This window comes from Dipteris shenzhenensis, chromosome 23 (genome assembly GCF_047967505.1).
Source record: "Dipteris shenzhenensis isolate YYH24624 ecotype China chromosome 23, Dip_SZ_1.0, whole genome shotgun sequence".
Taxonomy (NCBI): domain Eukaryota; kingdom Viridiplantae; phylum Streptophyta; class Polypodiopsida; order Gleicheniales; family Dipteridaceae; genus Dipteris; species Dipteris shenzhenensis.
In genome coordinates this window covers 53,262,905-53,283,103 of record NC_141618.1, presented here as the reverse complement: position 1 = coordinate 53,283,103, position 20,199 = coordinate 53,262,905, and the positions used below count along the sequence as shown (strand labels likewise).

The 20,199-nt window shown below is 48.5% G+C and overlaps 1 protein-coding gene across 3 annotated transcripts in view; it reads left to right on the top strand.

Moving 5' to 3' along the window:
* The window catches only part of EMB2773 (PHD finger family protein), a 111,992-nt gene that overhangs the window by 50,175 nt on the left and 41,618 nt on the right, over positions 1-20,199 (top strand). For all 3 annotated transcript variants that reach the window (XM_087394055.1, XM_087394054.1, XM_087394053.1), the window contains exons 14-15: positions 14,132-14,290; positions 14,477-14,644. In XM_087394055.1, the coding sequence (XP_087250181.1) occupies positions 14,132-14,290; positions 14,477-14,644 (327 nt within the window). The remainder of the gene's footprint in view (positions 1-14,131; positions 14,291-14,476; positions 14,645-20,199) is intronic.

Sequence of the window (20,199 nt, the reverse complement as noted above, 5' to 3'; positions counted from 1 at the left end):
CATAGTACACAGGACACCTGAAGATGAAATGCTCCTCTGTCTCAACCTCCTGTATGTCACATAGTGTGCATATGCGCCGCTCCCTAGGTAGTCGCTCTGCTCTGCCGCTCTTGATGCGAAGTCTGTGTGAAGAGTCCCGGAACTGCCCAAGAGAGATCCTCATCGAGTGGGGTAGGTGAATCTGTGCGTATCCTGGTGGGTCAATGAAACCCTCCGCTGTGATATGTAAGAAGTGATCTCTGTAGAAGCTAAGCTTCACTGGGAGTTCACTCGGTTCCAACCAGGCCCGAAAAGTGTGTAGCTGTAGTAGATGCTCACGGATAACCTGGTTGACCTCGTGTGATAAGAGGGGAGAGAACGGAGCATCCATGCTATACTGGAAGGGAGGTAGTCTAACCATGTGGAGCCCTAGTCGCTCAAACCATCTCTTTGTACGTGCATACCAGCACCTCTGATTGCCTCCTGCTGCAAGTGCCATAGAAGAGGATAGAGCTATCCATGGTAGCCTGCTACGCCCCGAGGTATAATTCCCATAATCCCTAACTCGGTACAGATATGTGATGTCGTGAAATGCAGCATCTAGCTGTAAAGGGGGTGACCCAAACTCAGCCTGAATGCTCTGGTGAGGAACGGATGACTTACCATGAATCATCCGTGATAGCATGAGAACCTGTAGCCGCTCCACACTGGCCCACTCTGTATCGGACAAGTCTGGCCCCCAACAAGGGCTGTCGTACATCCCTGCTCGGCAAGCCAAGGAGTCAAAAAGCAACCCCTTGGTGCGTGGATCCTGAAAGTGTGAGCGGAAGCACTGCCTCTCTAGCCTAGCCAATGAGGCATACCCTCTACTCAAGCGTGCTTGCATCGTGGGTCTCATAGTGAAGCTCGGTCCGGAGAAGATAACCCCAAGATAAGTGTATGATGAAACTATCTCAACAGATGACCCCGCAAATGTGAACTGCTCCTAACGCATGATGGCTCGAGATGTATTGAAGATCATGACCTTGGTTTTACCCAGGTTGACCTTCAAATCATGAGACTCACAAAAGGACTGTAGTGCGTCTAGGTGTCTCTGAAGCCCCTGTGCTGCGAAAGACAAGAGAGCCACGTCATCTGGATAGAGCAAAATCTGGATCAGCGTGCCCGCAAGAGAGCAACCTACACCGCCCTGTGTCTGCATCACTGTCTCAAGCTCGTCAATGTAGAGGCCAAACAAGGTAGGCGACAAAGGACACCCTTGTTTGACCCCGACGGTACTCATGATCTCGTCTGTCCACCCGGATCCTGCCTGAACTCTGCCAGAAACTCTCTAGTAAACTGCCATGACAGCCCAAATGATTTCCTAGTCATAACCCAAGTCCTGTAGGCGCCCTATGAGGCGAACTCTTGGGACCGTGTCAAATGCCTTGCGAAAATCCACAAAGCAACAATAAACCCTTTGCTTCCGTGACCTCGCCTCCTCGATGATACATCTGAGTGTCAGAATGTGGTCCATGGTTCCATGATCATGTCGGAATCCGGCCTGTCCTGCTGCTCTGAGCCCTGGACACTCTGCAAGTCTGCTAACCTCGGAGTCAAGTACTGATGCATAAATCTTGGACATGACGTGTCCAATCATAATGGTCCTGTAGTGCTCCGGGCTCATGGGATCCCCTGCCTTGTGGATGGGTGAGATAGTGTTAATGGTCCAAGTGTGTGGAAATCCCAAACAAACTGCTTCATTAAAAAGCTTTGCCAAGATCGGGGCTAGGAGGTTAATCCCATATGCAATGAACTCAGTGCATAGTCCCTCATGATCCTTCGCTCGGTCATTATGAAGTTTCATTACAGCATCCTTTACCCCTCTTCTAGTGAAGAGGGTGCAGGATGTGGGACGAGGCATGTGTGAGAGGCTAGGGACTGGCTGATTTGGGATGTCATAAAGTGTGCGTGCATAATCAAACCAGATCTGGGTATCAGTGAGTGGCGGAGGGGACCGTCCTTCTAGAAATCTCCTCCAAAAGTCCTTAGAGTTGTTACCAAACAAAATGTTCAGTAGCTCCTCCTCGTTTCGACGAATGAAGTCTAGTTTCTTCTTCCGTACCAGTCTACGGTATTCACGTAGCGTATCTGGTGCGCTCGGAAGTCTGTTTTTGGTTTCGAATCTGAGTTGACGGCGTAAGGCCTTACACTCATCATTGTACCAACTATTACAGGGTACGGTTCCAGGGGGTGGTGGGCGGATGGAACCGGTGGTGTGGGGAAAAGCGTGAATGGCAACCTCGTGTAGTGAGCGGGTGACAAGGGCAGCACGATCCTCTAAAAGGGGTATGAAGTCAATATAAGCGAGAAGTATGTACAGACGGCCAGAGTAAGAAGGTGAGTGATCCCGATCAAAGCGTATATCGTGGTAGGTGGAGTAAGCACTGAGTGGGATGGAAGGTGCTGTGCGAATGGAGGTGGAGATGCGAAAGAAAAGGTATGTATGATCAACCCTTAGGGGGAGAGGTGCTACAGTGAAGTCAGTAATGCGAGATGTGAAGACAGGGGATCCCATGATGTAATCAACAACACTGGAGCCCCCCCCATGTTGAAAGCATGTGAAACCACCTGAACGGGGCCATCTGTCAAGACCATTATAGATAATGAGATCATATATCCTGCCTAGGTCTAATAGGGCCTGCCCATAGGATGAGAATGGATCTCGCCTGTCAGCCGAAGCCTGAAGCATACTTGCCTCCTCAAGGTCAACATCTGCCAGTAGAGTGGAATCATCTCTGAAATCAAGAAGTGGTACTTGACGGGCCCTTGTCCTCGCGTTGAAGTCCCCCACTAGAAGGACTTCTCCGCGGCTAGAAAAGTCAACGATGGACTGATGAAGGGCAGCAAATGGGGATGTCTCATCATCACCTCGAATATCTCTGGCAAAGTGGGAGGTCTCCGAGGGGGAGTAGCAAACTACGACAAACAGATCCTGACTGTCCATGTGTCGTATCCGGATCCAAAGAAATTTGGAATGTGTATCTCTTTGCTCTATTGAAATGATCCCCCGAAGTGTGGATTTGAAAAGGACTGCAGCTCCACCTGAACCTCAAACTCCTCATGTACCCCTCGTCTCATCTCTATAGGCTGACTCCCAGGCTGACTCCCATGTATATCCGCTGACTATTGGAAGAGGGCGCTCTGGACTCTGATGTGTCTCTGTATAGAAGACTATGTCGTGGCCTGTATAGGATTCCGAGAAGTTCCCTTGTTCTGACCATAAGGTACCATTATAGTTCCAAATGGTGCAGGACAGGGTCTTGGATATCTGAGTCTCATAGAGCCCGCTTGCCTATGTAGGGGAGGGGACATGTGTCCTACGGGGGCCTGTAAGAAGTCGTCCCTCTCGTACCACTACCCACTTTCCCTCCTTTTGGGCGTGATCACGCTGCTGCAACAAAGAGCGCCTCTCCTCAACCTGTAGAGGTGTGAGGTCCTCATCCATAGAGATCGCTGGCTGATCTCGAAGGACTGACCTGCGTCGTAGAGCTGAAAGTTGTGCATGAGTGTCATGAAATCGTATGATCAAGGGTTGCTCTCGGTTAGGATCTCTCCCCACCCGCCATGCCCTCTCTATCCTGTGCTCAGCCACACCCAGGGTGGCGGGGACGAACGCAGTCGCATCTACCAACGGTGTAGCCTCAGTGCGTGGGATCCCGCGTACTCTGATGTTGAGAGCTTTATCGGCTCTCTGCTGCTGCTCCATTAGGATAGCCGAAACGGTGACCCTTGCGGGTTCCCGTTTGGCTACGTCAACCCATCTGGAAGTCTCCTCAATAGCAGATTGCATGGAGGATGTGAACACACGTTACAACCGAAGGGGACTCAAGGTAGACAGCAAGGCAAAGGCAGGACCCGCCTCAGCTTCGTCAACCTCTATCTCTACCTCAACCTCATCCTGGCTATAGTTTGAGTTTCGGTTTCAACTCCAGCCTCAGCTCCCTCTATCTCTATCTCTACTTCAACTTCAGCCCCCGCTTCAGGCTTAGCTCTAGTTCCAGTCTCAGCTCCCTCTACATCTACGATCAATGACATACTCATGCCCATGGCGCTGGTTGTTGTTCCCTTCCCCTCCTCTCCTGTTACAGCTCTCGCACCGCTTATGACCCCTACTTCGGAGGTGTCATACACTGTTCCGCATTACGCTTCACTCTCCCCTGTCCCTCTCAGTCAGTCCACGCTCCCACACCCCGTTGGGACTGCCTCATCCATTCCACTGTCATCTCCGTTCCTCACCTAGTTCACCCAGTCACCGTCCAGTTTTCGGACTCAGTCCCACACTTTCATGCCACAGTTACCACAGTTTCAGCATGGACATGGGTGGGCTGATACACTAGAGACCCGTGAGACCTTGCTCATGGAGATACATAGTTTTCGTGAGCGTGAGATGGAGCTGACTCGCTTCGCACGAGAGCAGGTCTGCTTCAACTAGGAGCAGAGCCGCATCATACAAGAGCAGGCTAGGGCCATTCGGGAGCAGGTGGGTCTTATTCAGGGACTCAGACATGATATCATGCAGCTGCGACAGGAGGTCACAGCCATACACACTGCCCCAGGGAGTACCCCGGTGGTTGAGGCACAGATTGCGAGCATGCAATTTGCTATTGAGGAGACTTCCAGATGGGTTGATGTGGCCAAATGGGAACCCGCAAGGGTAACCGTTTCGGCTACCCTCATGGAGCAGTAGCAGAGAGCCAGTAAGACTCTCAACATCAGAGTACGTGGGATCCCACGCATTGAGGCTACAACGATGGTAGATGCGACTGTGTTCGTGGCCGCTACCCTGGGTGTGGCTGAGCACAGGATAGAGAGGGCATGGCGGGTGGAGAGAGATCCCAACTGAGAGCAACCCCTGATCATACGGTTCCATGACACTCAGGCACGACTTTTAGCTCTACGACGTAGGTCAGTCCTTTGAGATCAGCCAGCAATCTATATGGATGAGGACCTCACACCTCTACAGGTTGAGGAGAGGCGCTCTTTGCTGCAGCAGCGGGATCAAGCCCGGAAAGAGGGGAAGTGGGCAGTGGTACGAGAGAGACGACTTCTTACAGGCCCCTGTAGGGCACCTGTCCCCTCCTCTATATAGGAAAGCGGGGTCTATGAGACTCATATATCCGAGACCCTATCCTGCACCATTTGAAACTGTAATAGTATCTTATGGTCAGAATCAGGGAACTTCTCGGAATCCTATACAGGCCACGACATAGTCTTTTATACAGAGACACATCAGAGTCCAGAGCGCCCTCTTCCAATAGTCGGCGGATATACATGGGAGTCAGCCTACAGAGATGAGACGAGGGGTACATGAGAAGTTCGAGGTTTAGGTGGAGTTGCAGTCCTTTTCAGATCCACACTTCGGGGGATCATTTCAGTAGAGCAGAGAGATACACATTCCAGATTTCTTTGGATCCGGATTTGACACATGGACAGCTGGGATTTGTTTGTCGCAGTTTGCTAGTTTCCCCCTGAGACCTCCCACTTTGCCAGAGATATCCGAGGTGATGATGAGACATCCCCATTTGCTGCCCTTTATCAGTCCATCGATGACTTCTCTAGCTGCGGAGAAGTCCTCCTAGTGGGGGACTTCAACGCGAGGACAAGGGCCCCTCAGACCACTTTTTGACTTCAGAGATGATTCCACTCTATTGCCAGATATTGACCTTGAGGAGGCATGTATGCTACGGGTTTCGGCTGACAGGTGAGGTCCATTCTCATCTTATGGGCAAGCCCTATTAGACCTCGGCAGGAGACATGATCTCATTATCTATAATGGTCTTGACAGATGGCCCGCTTCAAGTGGTTTCACATGCTTTCCACATGGGGGGGGCTCCAGTGTTGATTACAGCATGGGATCCCCTATCTTCACATCTCGGATTACTCACTTCACTGTAGCACCTCTCCCCCCAGGGGCTGATCATACATATCTTTTCTTTAGCATCTCCACCTCCCTTCGCACAGCACCTTTCACCCCACTCTTTGATCGGGATCACTCACCTTCTTACTCTGGCCGTTTGTACATACTTTTTGCTTATATTGACTTCGTACCCCTTTTAGAGGATCGTGTTGTCCTTGTCACCCGCTCACTACACGAGGCTGCCATTCATGCTTACCCCCACACCACCCGCTCCACCTGCCCACCACCCTCCTCCCTTGGAACCGTACTCTGTAATAGTTGGTACGATGATGAGTGTAAGGCTTTAAGCCGTCAACTTATATTCGAAACCAAAAACAGTCTTTCAAGTGCACCAGATACGCTACGCGAATACCGTAGACTGGTATGGAGGAAGAAACTAGACTTTGTTCATCCGAACGAGGAGGAGCTACTGAACATTTTGTTTAGTAACAACTCGAAGACTTATGGCGGAGATTTCTAGAAGGACGGTCCCCTCCGCCACTCACACACACTCAGATCTGGTTTGATTATGCACGCATACTTTATGACATCCCAAATCAGCCAGTCGCTAACCTCCTACACATGCCTCGTCCCACATCCTGTACCCTCTTCACTAGAGGAGGCGTACAGGATGCCGTAATGAAACTTCATAATGACCGAGCGAAGGATCATGAGGGGCTATGCACCGAGTTCATTGCATATGGGATTAACCTCCTAGTCCCAATCTTAGCAAAGCTTTTTAATGAAGCTGTTTGTTTGGGAATTTCACACACTTGGACCATTAACACTATCTCACCCATCCACAAGGAAGGGGATCCCATAAGCCCGAAGAACTATGGACATGTCATGTCCAAGATTTATGCATCAGTACTTGACTTCGAGGTTAGCAGACTTGCAGAGTGTCAAGGACTTAGAGTGCCAGGACAGGCATGATTGGACATGTCATGTCCAAGATTTATGTATCAGTACTTGACTTCGAGGTTAGAAGACTTGCAGAGTGTCGAGGACTTAGAGTACCAGGACAGGCCGGATTTCGGCATGATCATGGAACCATGGACCACATTCTCACGCTCAGATGTATCATCGAGGAGGTGAGGTCACGGAAGTAGAGGGTTTATTGTTGCTTTGTGGATTTCCGCAAGGCATTTGACACGGTTCCGAGAGCCCGCCTCATACGGCGCCTACAAGACTTGGGTTATGACGAGGAGATCATTTGGGCTGTCATGGCACTTTACGAGAGAGTTTCAGGCAGAGTTCGGGTAGGATCCGAGTGGACAGACGAGATCATGAGCACCATCGGGGTCAAACTAGGGTGTCCTTTGTCGCCTACCTTGTTTGGCCTCTACATTGATGAGCTTGAGACAGTGATGCAGACACAAGGGGGTGGAGGTTGCTCTCTTGCGGGCACGTTGATCTAGATTTTGCTCTACGTAGATGACGTGGCTCTCGTCTTCCTCAGCAGAGGGGCTTTAGAGACACCTAGACGCACTACGGTCCTTTTGTGAGTCTCATGATTTGAAGGTCAACCTGGGTAAAACCAAGGTCATGATCTTCAATACATCTTGAGCCATCATGCGCTAGGAGCAGTTCACATTTGCGGGGTCATCTGTTGAGATAGTTTCATCATACACTTATCTTGGGGTTATCTTCTCTGGACCCAGCTTCACAATGAGACCCGTGATGCAGGCACGCTTGAGTAGAGGGTATGCTTCATTGGCCAAACTAGAGAGACAGTGCTTCCGCTCGCACTTTCAGGATCCCCGCACCAAGGGGTTGCTTTTTGACTCCTTGGTCCGCCTAGCGGGTATGTACGGCAGCCCTTGTTGGGGGCCAGACTTATCGGATACAAAGTGGGCCCGTGTGGAGTGGCTACAGCTTCTCATGTTATCACGGATGATTCGTGGTAAGTCATCCGTTCCTCACCAGATCATTCAGGGTGAGTTTGGGTCACCCCCTTTACAGCTAGATGCTGCATTTCAGGTCATCACGGATATGTACCGAGTTAGGGAATATGGGGATTATACCTCTGGACGTAGCAGGCTACCATGGATAGCTCTATCCTCTTCTATGGCACTTGGAGCAAGAGGAGACCAGAGGTGCTGGTATGCACGTACAGAGAGATGGTTTGAGCAATTGGGGCTCCACATGGATAGACTATCTCCCTTCCAGTACAGCATGGATGCTCCGTTTTCTCCCCTCTTATCACACGAGGTCAACCAAGTTATCCGTGAGGATCTACTACAGCTACACACATTTCGGACCGGGTTGGGACCGAGTGAACTCCTAGTGAAGCTTAGCGTCTACAGAGATCACTTCTTACATTTCACAGGGGAGGGTTTCATTGACCCACCAGGATACACGCAGATTTACCTACCCCCCTCGCTGAGGATCTCTCTTGGGCAGTTCCGGGTCTTTACACAGACTTCGCATCGAGAGCGGCAGAGCAGAGCGACTATCTAGGGAGAGGCGCATATGCACACTGTGTGTCATGCAGGAGGTTGAGACAGAGGAGCATTTCATCTTCAGGTGTCCTGTGTACTATGAGATCTGAGGGCGTTTCCACTGCCTCTTCAGGGATAGTTATGGGATTTTGGCCTGTTTCCTCTCGTACCCAGACCAACGGTGTTTGGCAGGTTTCATTCATGAGGCACTTAGACACCGTGAGAGGATACTTCGAGCACAGAGACAGGAGTAGACTTCTTCTCGGCTGATCCCTCTCAGAGCTCTATCACGGAGTTCTTTCCGCTAGATCACATGGACCCCCACGAGACAAGGCCTCGACATGACCGTGACCCGGAGCCTATGACTTGCCAGCTCAAACAGAGGGTCGACACACAGATCACACTTGGGGACATCCCCTCCTTGTTTAGAGTTGGAGGCCGACCGACGGGGGTCATAGTAGCCCTGGTCAGACGCAGAGCTACGACTAGGAGATGTGCCAGGTTCGCACCTCTGAGTGGTCGATAGCACTCTATTGCCGACTTCATGCCTCCACTGCCTCATCCATCTTGATATCTTGCTCTTGCCGATGATGGTGATATTGATGACGAAGCTGAGATTGATATGTAGTCGACCATCGACATGACTATGTTGTACTTAGGACTTAGTACTGCCATTCTGCATTTTTGCATTTTGCATTGGTATGGATGCTCGTTTAGTAGCTCCACTACCACAGCTTGTTGTATCAGGATTTTCACAGTCTCATAGACCCATCGGTCTTCCAAAGACTCTAATAAACTTTCTTTCTTTCTTTCTTTCTCCCTCATTCTTCCTCCCTTCCGCTCCTCTACCCTCTTCCTCTAAACTGCCCCTACCCCCTTTTCTACATTGGGATTAGAGCTCCGACCCTGGCAACATGGCTTCATCCTAGCATCCATCAACTGCAAACACAACGACCATCTCGACTCTACCTCCTTGAATGGCGTTAATTGCAAATCTGAACCTGCTGATTGTTTGCTGGGGAAAGGAGGACCTTAACGGCATAGGGGCATCAAGGCAGGTGCCATGAGAGCCCCTTTTGCCTGACTAAGGGTCACCACCAAGGTATGATCCCCTAATGAAACAGGCACCAGTGCTTGGGAAACGAGGAGAAGAGAGGATTGGGATCCTCCAATAGACTTGGTGGAAGCAACAAAGGGCTCCCCGCAAAGATTGAAGGCATGGACCTTTGGAAAACCTTTCAGGGCCCCAGGTATTTTTTGAGAGACTTGACTCCTCTTGGGCTCTTCACATCCGACGACACCTTGTGGAGTCGTGCTCTCTAGAGGATGTTCCGGCCACTCTTTTCAGGGCTGCTCACTCCTCGGTCGACTCTCCATGGGAGATCCTAGCTAGCATTGCAGCATGGCACATTTGGAGAGTCAGGTGCACTGAGGCTTTGGAGGGTTCTCAGGTTCACCCTTCTCAGATCTTGGCCAGTACTTGGACAGATACGATACACACTTTGATGGCCATTTGGGCGACCATGCAAGGATCATCTCGAGCAGCCTCCTCCAGGAGAGTTACTTTTCTCAAAGATTGGAGAGACTCTCCCTTCTTTGCTGAGACTTCTACAGGGTTGAGATGGCATTTTCAGCCTCAGCCTTGGTTTCTTTCTACCTCATTCCTCTGAGGTGTGTTTATTACATGCTTAGCATGGTGTATTTCTGCACAGAGCTTGCTCTAGCGGGTTTCTTTCTTACTTAATAGAAGTCTCTTTTTTGAAAAAAAAAAAGAAAACCTTTGCCAAGAGTCCTCAAAAGGAAAGCCTTAGCCTGCTAAGAAGGCGCACGAATGGAGAGGGCTGTTCCCACTGCAAGAGCAGCTCAAAGAACAGTACAAAACTGCCACCAAAAAACCTTGGAACTCTGCACGTTGCGAGGCTCAGAGAGCCTCCTCCCTATGGCTGTCCAATGGGTTGGCGCACTTCTTAAGGCAGGCCTGCAGAAACGTGACTCGCAAGAGGACTCTTGAGTGCAATGCCTGCTGCCTGGAACACGACCGGAGGATGCTCATTGGGGGGGTAAGAGGGGACAGGTTTCAGATTTCTAGATCCGTCCGCCAGGGATGTCCTCTTGCCCCATTTCTTTTTCTGTTTGTGGCGGAAGCTATGAGTATCTACATTAGATCTGAAGTTGATATTTATGGGCCGAGGCTTCCTATCCATCGGGAAGAAGAGCTCTTGGATAGTGAGTTGGCAGATGACACGGCTGTTTTTTTGGATGCCTCCCCCAGGACACTCACTTCCTTCTGGACAGCCTTGGATTTGTTTTGCACGGCTGCAGGTGCACACATTAATTGGCATAAATCCAGTGGTTTTTGGATTTGCGAGGATGACACCCCAAATTGGGGTAATGATATTGGCTTCACTTGGGTACAGAGGGGCTTCTCCGTCAGATATTTGGGCTGCCATGTTGGGGTGGGCATCTCTCCCTCACAACAGTTTGCTCCGGTGTTGGAAAGCATCAGAAGGAAGCTCCTTTTCTGGAGCTCAGCGAAACTTGACTTGGCCTCCAAGTCATATAGAAAGGTAGGCGAACAAAAGTGCTGAAAAGTGTTGCAATCCCCTTCCATATGATTCTCGCGTGTCTGCAATCCCATAGGCAGTGCTGTATTGTCTCCAAAGCAGAAAGGCAAGGAGGGCAAGAAGGGTGAGCTCCGAACTTGGATCTCCAATGGTTCACTGCTATCCCACCATGAATAAAAAGCCAAAAGAAGAGAGTGATTTTTCTATTCCGGTGGGATTTCCAGAGCCTCTGTCAAAAAATTCTCTGCAAGTCAAGAGGAATCTGAAAGTTCTCCCAATGAGGAGCTCTGGTAGGCTTCCAACCCCTAGAGCTGAGCTGGAATTTCCTAGCATTACTGACCGTGTAACGAAAGAAGGGGATGCCCTTCTCTCGGTGCCCTTCATCTATCCATTCCCATTCCCCAGGGTCCCACTGCAAAAACTTAATTGGGACACCTCCATAGAGCCACAGCCTCCATGAGCGAAGGGCGAGGAGAAGCGGGTCAGGATCCAAGTACCGCTGTGAAATAGAGCCATGCTCCATGAAGCCCACTATCCTGACTGGCTGAAATGGTACCTCCAACAAGATATCGTCTGTGGATCTGGACAACCTGCCCCCTAAAGAAACATCAAATACTAAGGCGTCCTCATGTGGGTCAAGAAAAGCAATCACCTGTAAAGGAACTCCCAATCTGGAAAAGAGAAGGGCATCCCCTTCTTTCGTTACACGGTCAGTAATGCTAGGAAATTCCAGCTCAGCTCTAGGGGTTGGAAGCCTACTAGAGCTCCTCATTGGGAGAACTTTCAGATTTCTGCTGACTTGCAGAGAATTTTTTGGCAGAGGCTCTGGAAATCCCACCGGAATAGAAAAATCACTCTCTTCTTTTGGCTTTTTATTCATGGTGGGATAGCAGTGAATCATTGGAGATCCAAGTTCGGAGCTGACCCGTCTTGCCCTCGCTGCCTTTCTGCTTTGGAGACAATACAACACTGCCTATGGGATTGCAGACAGGCGAGAATCATATGGAAGGGGATTGCAAGACTTTTCAGCACTTTTGTTCGCCTACCTTTCTATATGACCTAGGGATCAGTGGCTTGGCTTTCAGGGCCCCAGGTATTTTTTGAGAGACTTGACTCCTCTTGGGCTCTTCACATCCGACGACACCTTGTGGAGTCGTGCTCTCTAGAGGATGTTCCGGCCACTCTTTTCAGGGCTGCTCACTCCTCGGTCGACTCTCCATGGGAGATCCTAGCTAGCATTGCAGCATGGCACATTTGGAGAGCCAGGTGCACTGAGGCTTTGGAGGGTTCTCAGGTTCACCCTTCTCAGATCTTGGCCAATACTTGGACAGATACGATACACACTTTGATGGCCATTTGGGCGACCATGCAAGGATCATCTCGAGCAGCCTCCTCCAAGAGAGTTACTTTTCTCAGAGATTGGAGAGACTCTCCTTTCTTTGTTGAGACTTCTACAGGGTTGAGATGGCATTTTCAGCCTCAGCCTTGGTTTCTTTCTACCTCATTCCTTTGAGGTGTTTTTATTACATACTTAGCATGGTGTATTTCCGCACAGAGTTTGCTCTAGCGGTTTTCTTTCTTACTTAATAGAAGTCTCTTTTTTGAAAAAAAAAAAGAAAACCTTTGCCAAGAGTCCTCAAAAGGAAAGCCTTAGCCTGCTAAGAAGGCGCACGAATGGAGAGGGCTGTTCCCATTGCAAGAGCAGCTCAAAGAACAGTACAAAACTGCCACCAAAAAACCTTGGAACTCTGCACGTTGCGAGGCTCAGAGAGCCTCCCTATGGCTGTCCAATGGGTTGGCGCACTTCTCAAGGCAGGCCTGCAGAAATGTGACTCGCAAGAGGACTCTTGAGTGCAATGCCTGCTGCCTGGAACACGACCGGAGGATGCACGACAACCGAGCAGCTGTCCCTGGGGGCAAATGCGACCTGAGGGGCAGCTAGGAAGGCTGCTTCTGTGACCCAGCCGCTCCAGCAAACCACCCGACCACTCGGAGTGTGGTCGGGTCTCAGCAAAGGGAGGCGAGGATACAAGGGGAGAGAGGCGACAAACAGGGCAGGAAGAAGGAAAGGAGCAAAGCAGAAATGCACGGGTGGAAGGGGCGGAGGGGAGGATCTGAGTTTTTTTGGGGGGGGAGGGGAGACGGGGAGCAGCGGGCAGGGATGCAGTTTTTTTGTTGTTGCTTCCTTCCTAGCCAAACTTTACCTCAATTCAAAGCAAGGGTGAACCTTCTGGTCCAAGGGAGAACGTGTGCTCTTGCACGTTTTTGGCTTGCCCAACATCCTTGGCAGCTTTTTTATCCTATTGTGTGTCACCTAGAGAGAATCTATGATAGCCCTAAAATTCCCACCCCTTCTCTTGTTTGCAGGCCTTGTGTACATATTTGTTATTGTTGTTGTCTTATGTTCGCTAGTGTTGCAGTCTAACCTCTTGGGACCCTCAGCCAATACCTTTTGGGGTCTCTTGCACTCAACTTGGCTTCATACTCATAATTTCCTCAATTTTCTTTAGCAAGAAGATTACATCTGCTTTTGTTTGCGAGATCCATCATATTACTCTAGCTACTTTCAAGTCAGAGTCAACACACAAAACTCATCTTTCATTTCCTTCTACATATCTCTTGAAAGTGTGGGTTTGCTGTCGATGATTGCTTCTGGAGGGCTTGCCATATCAGCTTTAGACCTCGTGTGACAAGTCTGTGTATTTCTTTTCTCAAGGCTATTTTGTATGGATGGTGCATAGTGGTCTGTTACTTTTCATCTTCTGCTGTCCTTCCTAAATTGCTATTCATTGTGTCAAAAGTAAAAATTCCAACGTTGCACTTCTTCTTATGCTTTTTTATGGTTACAAATTTCTTGAATTTAACATTCTTGTAATATCACATAGCTTAATTAAGGCATTTATTTTGGAGGCCCTACATGAGGGGGGTGATGCCAGCATTTGAGGTTTTGAACTGAACACATCCTGCAAGGTCATAGTGGATGACGTGGAATTGATTTTAAGTGAAGGTTCATGCTTAAACTTAGGTTACCCATTACAAAATCTTCACATCAAAATTTTCATGTTCATTGGAGTGGTCTTTCTAAATCAAAATAGTTCCCCTTATGATTGATGCTGTGGGGATGCCTCAATCTTTGTTTATGCTAAATACTCATTTATATTGTTTTCTCCATTTTTATTCTGGATGCTTGATATGTCCCTGTTTCTCAGGTTAGTGCAATTGTGGAGGTAGATCCTGGTGTCTTAGGTGATGAAAGAGTTCAACGGGCGGTGGAAGGTCGGTTTCTGGACTCCGCCATATCAGTACGTGAAGCTGCAATGGAACTTGTTGGCAGGCATATTGCTTCTCATCCAGATGTTGCTGTTAAAGTATGCATCAAATTCCTGATCACCCTTCTCTACTGAAGGGATTTAAGAAAGTTTCCTTGCAAAATTTAAGTTATTTCTATAGTTGTTACGCGTAAATTATTGAGATGAATTTCTATTTCATTGAAATATCCCTGTTTGCAGAGTGAATTCAATATGATATTTGCTTTTGTTACGCATATTTTGCAGTATTTTGAGAAAATAGCAGAGCGGATCATGGACACAGGTGTTAGCGTACGTAAGCGGGTGATAAAAATTATTCGTGATATTTGTATATCTAGACATGCATTTTCCAAGGCAACTGATGCTTGTGTTCGCATCATATCTCGTATCAATGATGAAGAAACCAGCATTCAGGTGAGAACTCCGTTTCAGAGCTGTGTGTGTGTGTGTGTGTGTGTGTGTGTGAGGTTTACATATAAGTATTAGTCTTGGGTGTGGATGCTTGCTTAGTGGCTCCACCCATTCAGATTTTCTCATTGTATCTGTTTTTTTCAGTCTCGTATACCCTTTGTGTTGGGGTAAAGGCACATTGCCACCCCTTTATTAAAGTTAAGACATCTATGACTGTCTTAAGACAGTCATAGGATAAAACCTAATCCTAATAAAACTAATGAGTTTGTGGTGTGGCTCATCACTTCACACCCGCACATTTGGAGTCCTCTCTCTTTCTCACTCTCTCCCTCTTGCTCTTCTTCCCCCTTCAGGCCCTTCAACTGGTATCAGAGCCACCTTTCCCCTCTACCCTAGCCTAGCCCTTACCCCTCGACCTCTACCTAGCCAGCAAGCAGCAGCCGTACGGACGTACGTCGTCCGTACATCCGTACGGACGGGCATCGAGCAGCGACGGCTTGCATCGCAGGCGCGGGCATCTAGCGTGGGCACGCATCGGATCAGGGCGCGGGCGCGAGCATCGAGCAGGGCACGAGAGCTAGCTCAGGCGCGGGCGCGGGCTGTATAGCAGCTGCAGCAGGGCGGCGCCGCGTCACGCCAGCAGCTGCATAGCAGCTCTCGGGCGTCGCACAGTCTACAGGTACACGACTGTACGGCAGTCCGTACGACGGGCGTCCGTATAGTACGGACGACGCCGCCGTACCTGCAGGGAGCTACATCAGGGCAACACTTTCGAAATTTTTTGTTTTCCCTCTTTTGGGATTCCGTACACTGCGCAGGTACAGGAAGTACAGCAGGCGCATATTTTTTTTGTTTGGGGAAGAAAGAGAGGAGAAAGAGCACTCTGCTCTTCATTCCTCTTGATTCAGGATCATCTTTCAGTTCACAGAACTGTGTTTTCTTGAAAGTACAGCAAGTACCTTCATTTACCTCGTGCTTGAGGAAAAGAGAACCACAGTGTGTGGTTGATTGCACAGTTATTTTGTTCTGGGAAGGTAATGCCTTGATTTTGCAAGAGGACATATGCTTTTACTGGGTTTGAATCTCAGTTTACAGGTGAGCAGATCATAGGGCTTTTCCCCGGCAGGTGATGCTTTGTATGCCTTGAGGCAGTGTGGTGCCAGAGAGCACACATTTGTCTTGATTTCCGCAGTGTCGAGGTGACATTTTCTTGCAGGTCACATTTCTTGTGCAAAAACTCAGAGAACCTCAGTTGAACCACGCTTGGCCAGGGCGCATCGAGTTTACTCGGTCCCTAACTGTCCATCGTTGACAGTGCTCAAAAGGTTCCTCATTGAGTGTTTGTACGTTGGGATCTGTGTATGTCATTTCTACACAGGGCAGTATATGCATTACACTGTTGGATGATTTTGTCAGAGAGATTTTCATATTGCATGCTACCTCAGTGTTGAGGTGTTCTTCACTTGGTTCAGGTGTCAGATCAAGGGGCTTTTGCCCAGATTTTGTTTGATAGCACTTGGGTCACCGACAGAGATCTTCAGATGCATTTTATCCCCTTGGCAGAAGGGTGATTGCTTGGGATTTATCCCATTTTCTGTTGCAGGTTTTGTGACAGGCTGAAGTGTCATTTTTTTTTGGGTGTTTGCCAAGTGGTTTATGCATATTAACTCAGTGCAATACCTCATCTGAGGTGGGAGAAGTGATCAGTACAGCCAGTACAGCAGTGTTTACAGCAGTGTTTGTGCTTTGTCAGCTGATTATGCACTGTTAAGCACTTGTTGAGCAGCTGCAGCAGTCTGAAATTACTGTTTTTATGCCTATTTGAGCACGGTACAGTGTTTCAGAAGGTACAGTAACTGGGAGAATTTTCTGTTCTACAGGCTGAAATGCCTCAGATCCGATAATGGGGGTGAGTATGTGTCACATGCTTTTGTACAGTTTTGCCAAGCTAAGGGCATCAAACAGGAACTCACAGCTCCTCATAATGCATCTCAAAATGGTGCAAGTGAGCGGATGAATCGAACTATTCAGGAGAAGGTTCGATGTATGTTGTCTTATGCTGCATTACCCCATGGCTTTTGGGCAGAAGCCGTGCAAACAGCAGTTCACATTATTAACAGGTCGCCAAACAAGGCTTTGGAGTTGAAAGTGCCAGAGGAGGTGCGGTCTGGCAAGCCACCTTCATATAAGCACTTACGTGTATTTGGCTGCGAGTGCTTTGCTCATGTACGCAAAGAACTGCGCACCAAACTGGATCCAAAGTCTATTAGATGCATCTTTATGGGTTATGGTGACGAAGGTGAAATGGGGTACAGGTTATGGGATCCCGTTAAACGGAAGATTATACGCAGCAATGATGTCATCTTTAAAGAGGATAGTGTACACAAGGAACCTGTGCAACCTGTGGAATACAGGAGGGTTATTTATGATGATGTTGGACAACAAAGAATGCCCATTTATATGCAGCAGCAGACTGCTGCAGATAACCCTGTTCAAGAGGGTATACAGGCTGAAAATCAGCCAGATAATTTTGCCAATGATGCACCACTGGATATGCCAGCAGATGGGGCTGTAGAACAGCCAGATATGGTGGTACAGCCACCCGTCATGCATGAAGAACAGGCTGGACAGCAGCCTATTCCGGAACATTTTGTTAGGAGGAGCACCCGTGTACTACGGCCTCCTGCCAGGTTTGTTCCAGGAGCCAATAATGTGGCTGATTTTATCATGCTGACAGATTGTGGTGAGCCTTCCAGCTTCAAGGAAGCTATGGGAAGAACAGAGAAAAAGAAGTGGGAGAAAGCCATGCAGTCAGAAATGGACTCCCTACTTCAAAATGATACATGGGACTTGGTGCAGTTACCTGCAGGCAGAAAGGTTTTGCCATGCAAGTGGGTTTACAAAGTCAAAGTGGATTCAAATGCTTTACCGAGGTATAAGGCCAGATTGGTTGCCAAGGGATTTAAGCAGGAGAAGGGCATTGACTTTGATGAGATCTTTTCCCCTGTAGTCAAGATGACTACTTTGAGAGCAGTGTTAGCTCTTGTTGCTCATGACGACATGGATTTATGTCAGATGGATGTGAAGACAGCTTTTCTTCACGGAGATCTCCATGATGAGATCTATATGAGTCAGCCAGAGGGATATGCTGTTAAAGGGAAAGAGCAGCTTGTGTGTAAGCTCAAGAGGAGCTTGTATGGACTCAAGCAGGCGCCAAGAGAATGGTACAAGAAGTTTGATGCGTTCATGCAGTCCCAAGGGTATCATAGGTGTGAGACTGATCATTGCTTGTACACCAAACGGGCAAAGGATGGCAGTTTGATGCTACTCATTCTATATGTGGATGACATGCTTATTGCCAGTAAATCTCAGCATGAGATTAGTGCTTTGAAGAAACAACTGCATAAGTCTTTTGACATGAAAGACTTGGGTGATGCAAATCATATTCTTGGCATGCGGATTACTCGTGACAGTTCCAAGGGACTTTTGTTTCTGTCACAGAAAGAGTACATTGACAAAGTACTGCAGCGCTTTAAAATGGAGGGGGGGAGTCTATTAGTACCCCGTTGCCTCCACATTTAAAACTCAACAGTAAGGACAGCCCTAGATCAGATGATGATAAGGCTGAAATGGCCAAGGTTCTGTATGCATCTGCAGTTGGATCTTTGATGTATGCCATGGTTGCCACTCGTCCGGATATTGCTTTTGCGGTGGGAGTCATCCGCAGGTATATGGCAAATCCAGGCAAGAGGCACTGGGAAGCAGTGAAAGGTGTCTTGAGGTATCTCAAGGGTACCAAAGACTTGTGCATATGCTATGGTAGGCAGGATGCATTGGTGCATGGTTTTACAGATTCAGACTATGCAGGGAATGCAGATAACCGGAAGTCTACTACCGGTTATATTTTCACATTTGCAGGAGGTGCTATATCATGGGTGTCTCGGTTGCAAAAATGCATTGCACTGTCAACTACTGAAGCTGAATATGTTGCAGCCACTGAGGCTTGCAAGGAAGCAATATGGCTTACTCGGCTGGTGGGAGACTTGGGCATTACAGGAGATATGCCAGTTTTGCATTGTGATAGTCAGAGTGCTATCATGTTGGCAAAGAATCCGGTCTTTCATCAGAAGACCAAGCACATAGATGTGAAATATCATTTTATCAGGGAGGTACTGGAAGACAAGCGACTTGAGCTTGTGAAGGTGCATACTGATGATAATCCTGCAGATTTGCTCACTAAGAGCTTGCCTACTGAGCGATTTGCACATTGCCGCCACATCATGGGATTAGGATGAGACCATTCTTATTTTATGGTCCTGTATACAGTAACTGTATATTGCTGTAATTTTTATTCTTTTCTCCCCTTTAGGCACATTGGCCTTTAGGTGGGAGGTTGTTGGGGTAAAGGCACATTGCCACCCCTTTATTAAAGTTAAGACATCTATGACTGTCTTAAGACAGTCATAGGATAAAACCTAATCCTAATAAAACTAATGAGTTTGTGGTGTGGCTCATCACTTCACACCCGCACATTTGGAGTCCTCTCTCTTTCTCACTCTCTCCCTCTTGCTCTTCTTCCCCCTTCAGGCCATTCACTTTGGTCTTTCAGAGACTTTAACAATCTCTTTCTCTCTCTCTCCTCTCTCTCTCTCTCATGGCTCGAGATGTATTGAAGATCATGACCTTGGTTTTACCCAGGTTGACCTTCAAATCATGAGACTCACAAAAGGACCGTAGTGCGTCTAGGTGTCTTTGAAGCCCCTCTGCTGAGGAAGACAAGAGAGCCACGTCATCTGCATAGAGCAGAATCTGGATCAGTGTGCCCGCAAGAGAGCAACCTACACCCCCTTGTGTCTGCATCACTGTCTCAAGCTCGTCAATGTAGAGGCCAAACAAGGTAGGCGACAAAGGACACCCTTGTTTGACCCCGATGGTGCTCATGATCTCGTCTGTCCACCCAGCGAACTCTGCCAGAAACTCTCTCGTAAAGTGCCATGACAGCCGAAATGATCTCTTGGCCATAGCCCAAGTCGTGTAGGCGCCGTATGAGGCGGGCTCTCGGAACGGTGTCAAATGCCTTGCGGAAATCCACAAAGCAACAATAAACCCTCTGCTTCCGTGACCTCGCCTCCTCAATGATACATCTGAGCGTGAGGATGTGGTCCATGGTTCCATGATCACATCGGAATCTGCCTTGTCCTGTTGCTCTAAGTCCTCGACACTCTGCAAGTCTGCTAACCTCAGAGTCAAGTATTGATGCATAAATCTTGGACATGACATGTCCAATCATAATGGTCCTGTAGTTCTCTGGGCTCATGGGATCCCCTGCCTTGTGGATGGGTGAGATAGTGTTAATGTTCCAAGTGTGTGGAAATCCCAAACAGACAGCTTCATTAAAAAGCTTTGCTAAGATCGGGGCTAGGAGGTTAATCCCATATGCAATGAATTCAGTACATAGCCCCTCATGATCCTTCGCTCGGCCATTAGGAAGTTTCATTAAGGCATCCTTTACCCCTCCTCTAGTGAAGATTCATAATGAATGCAAGGTAAACATAGAG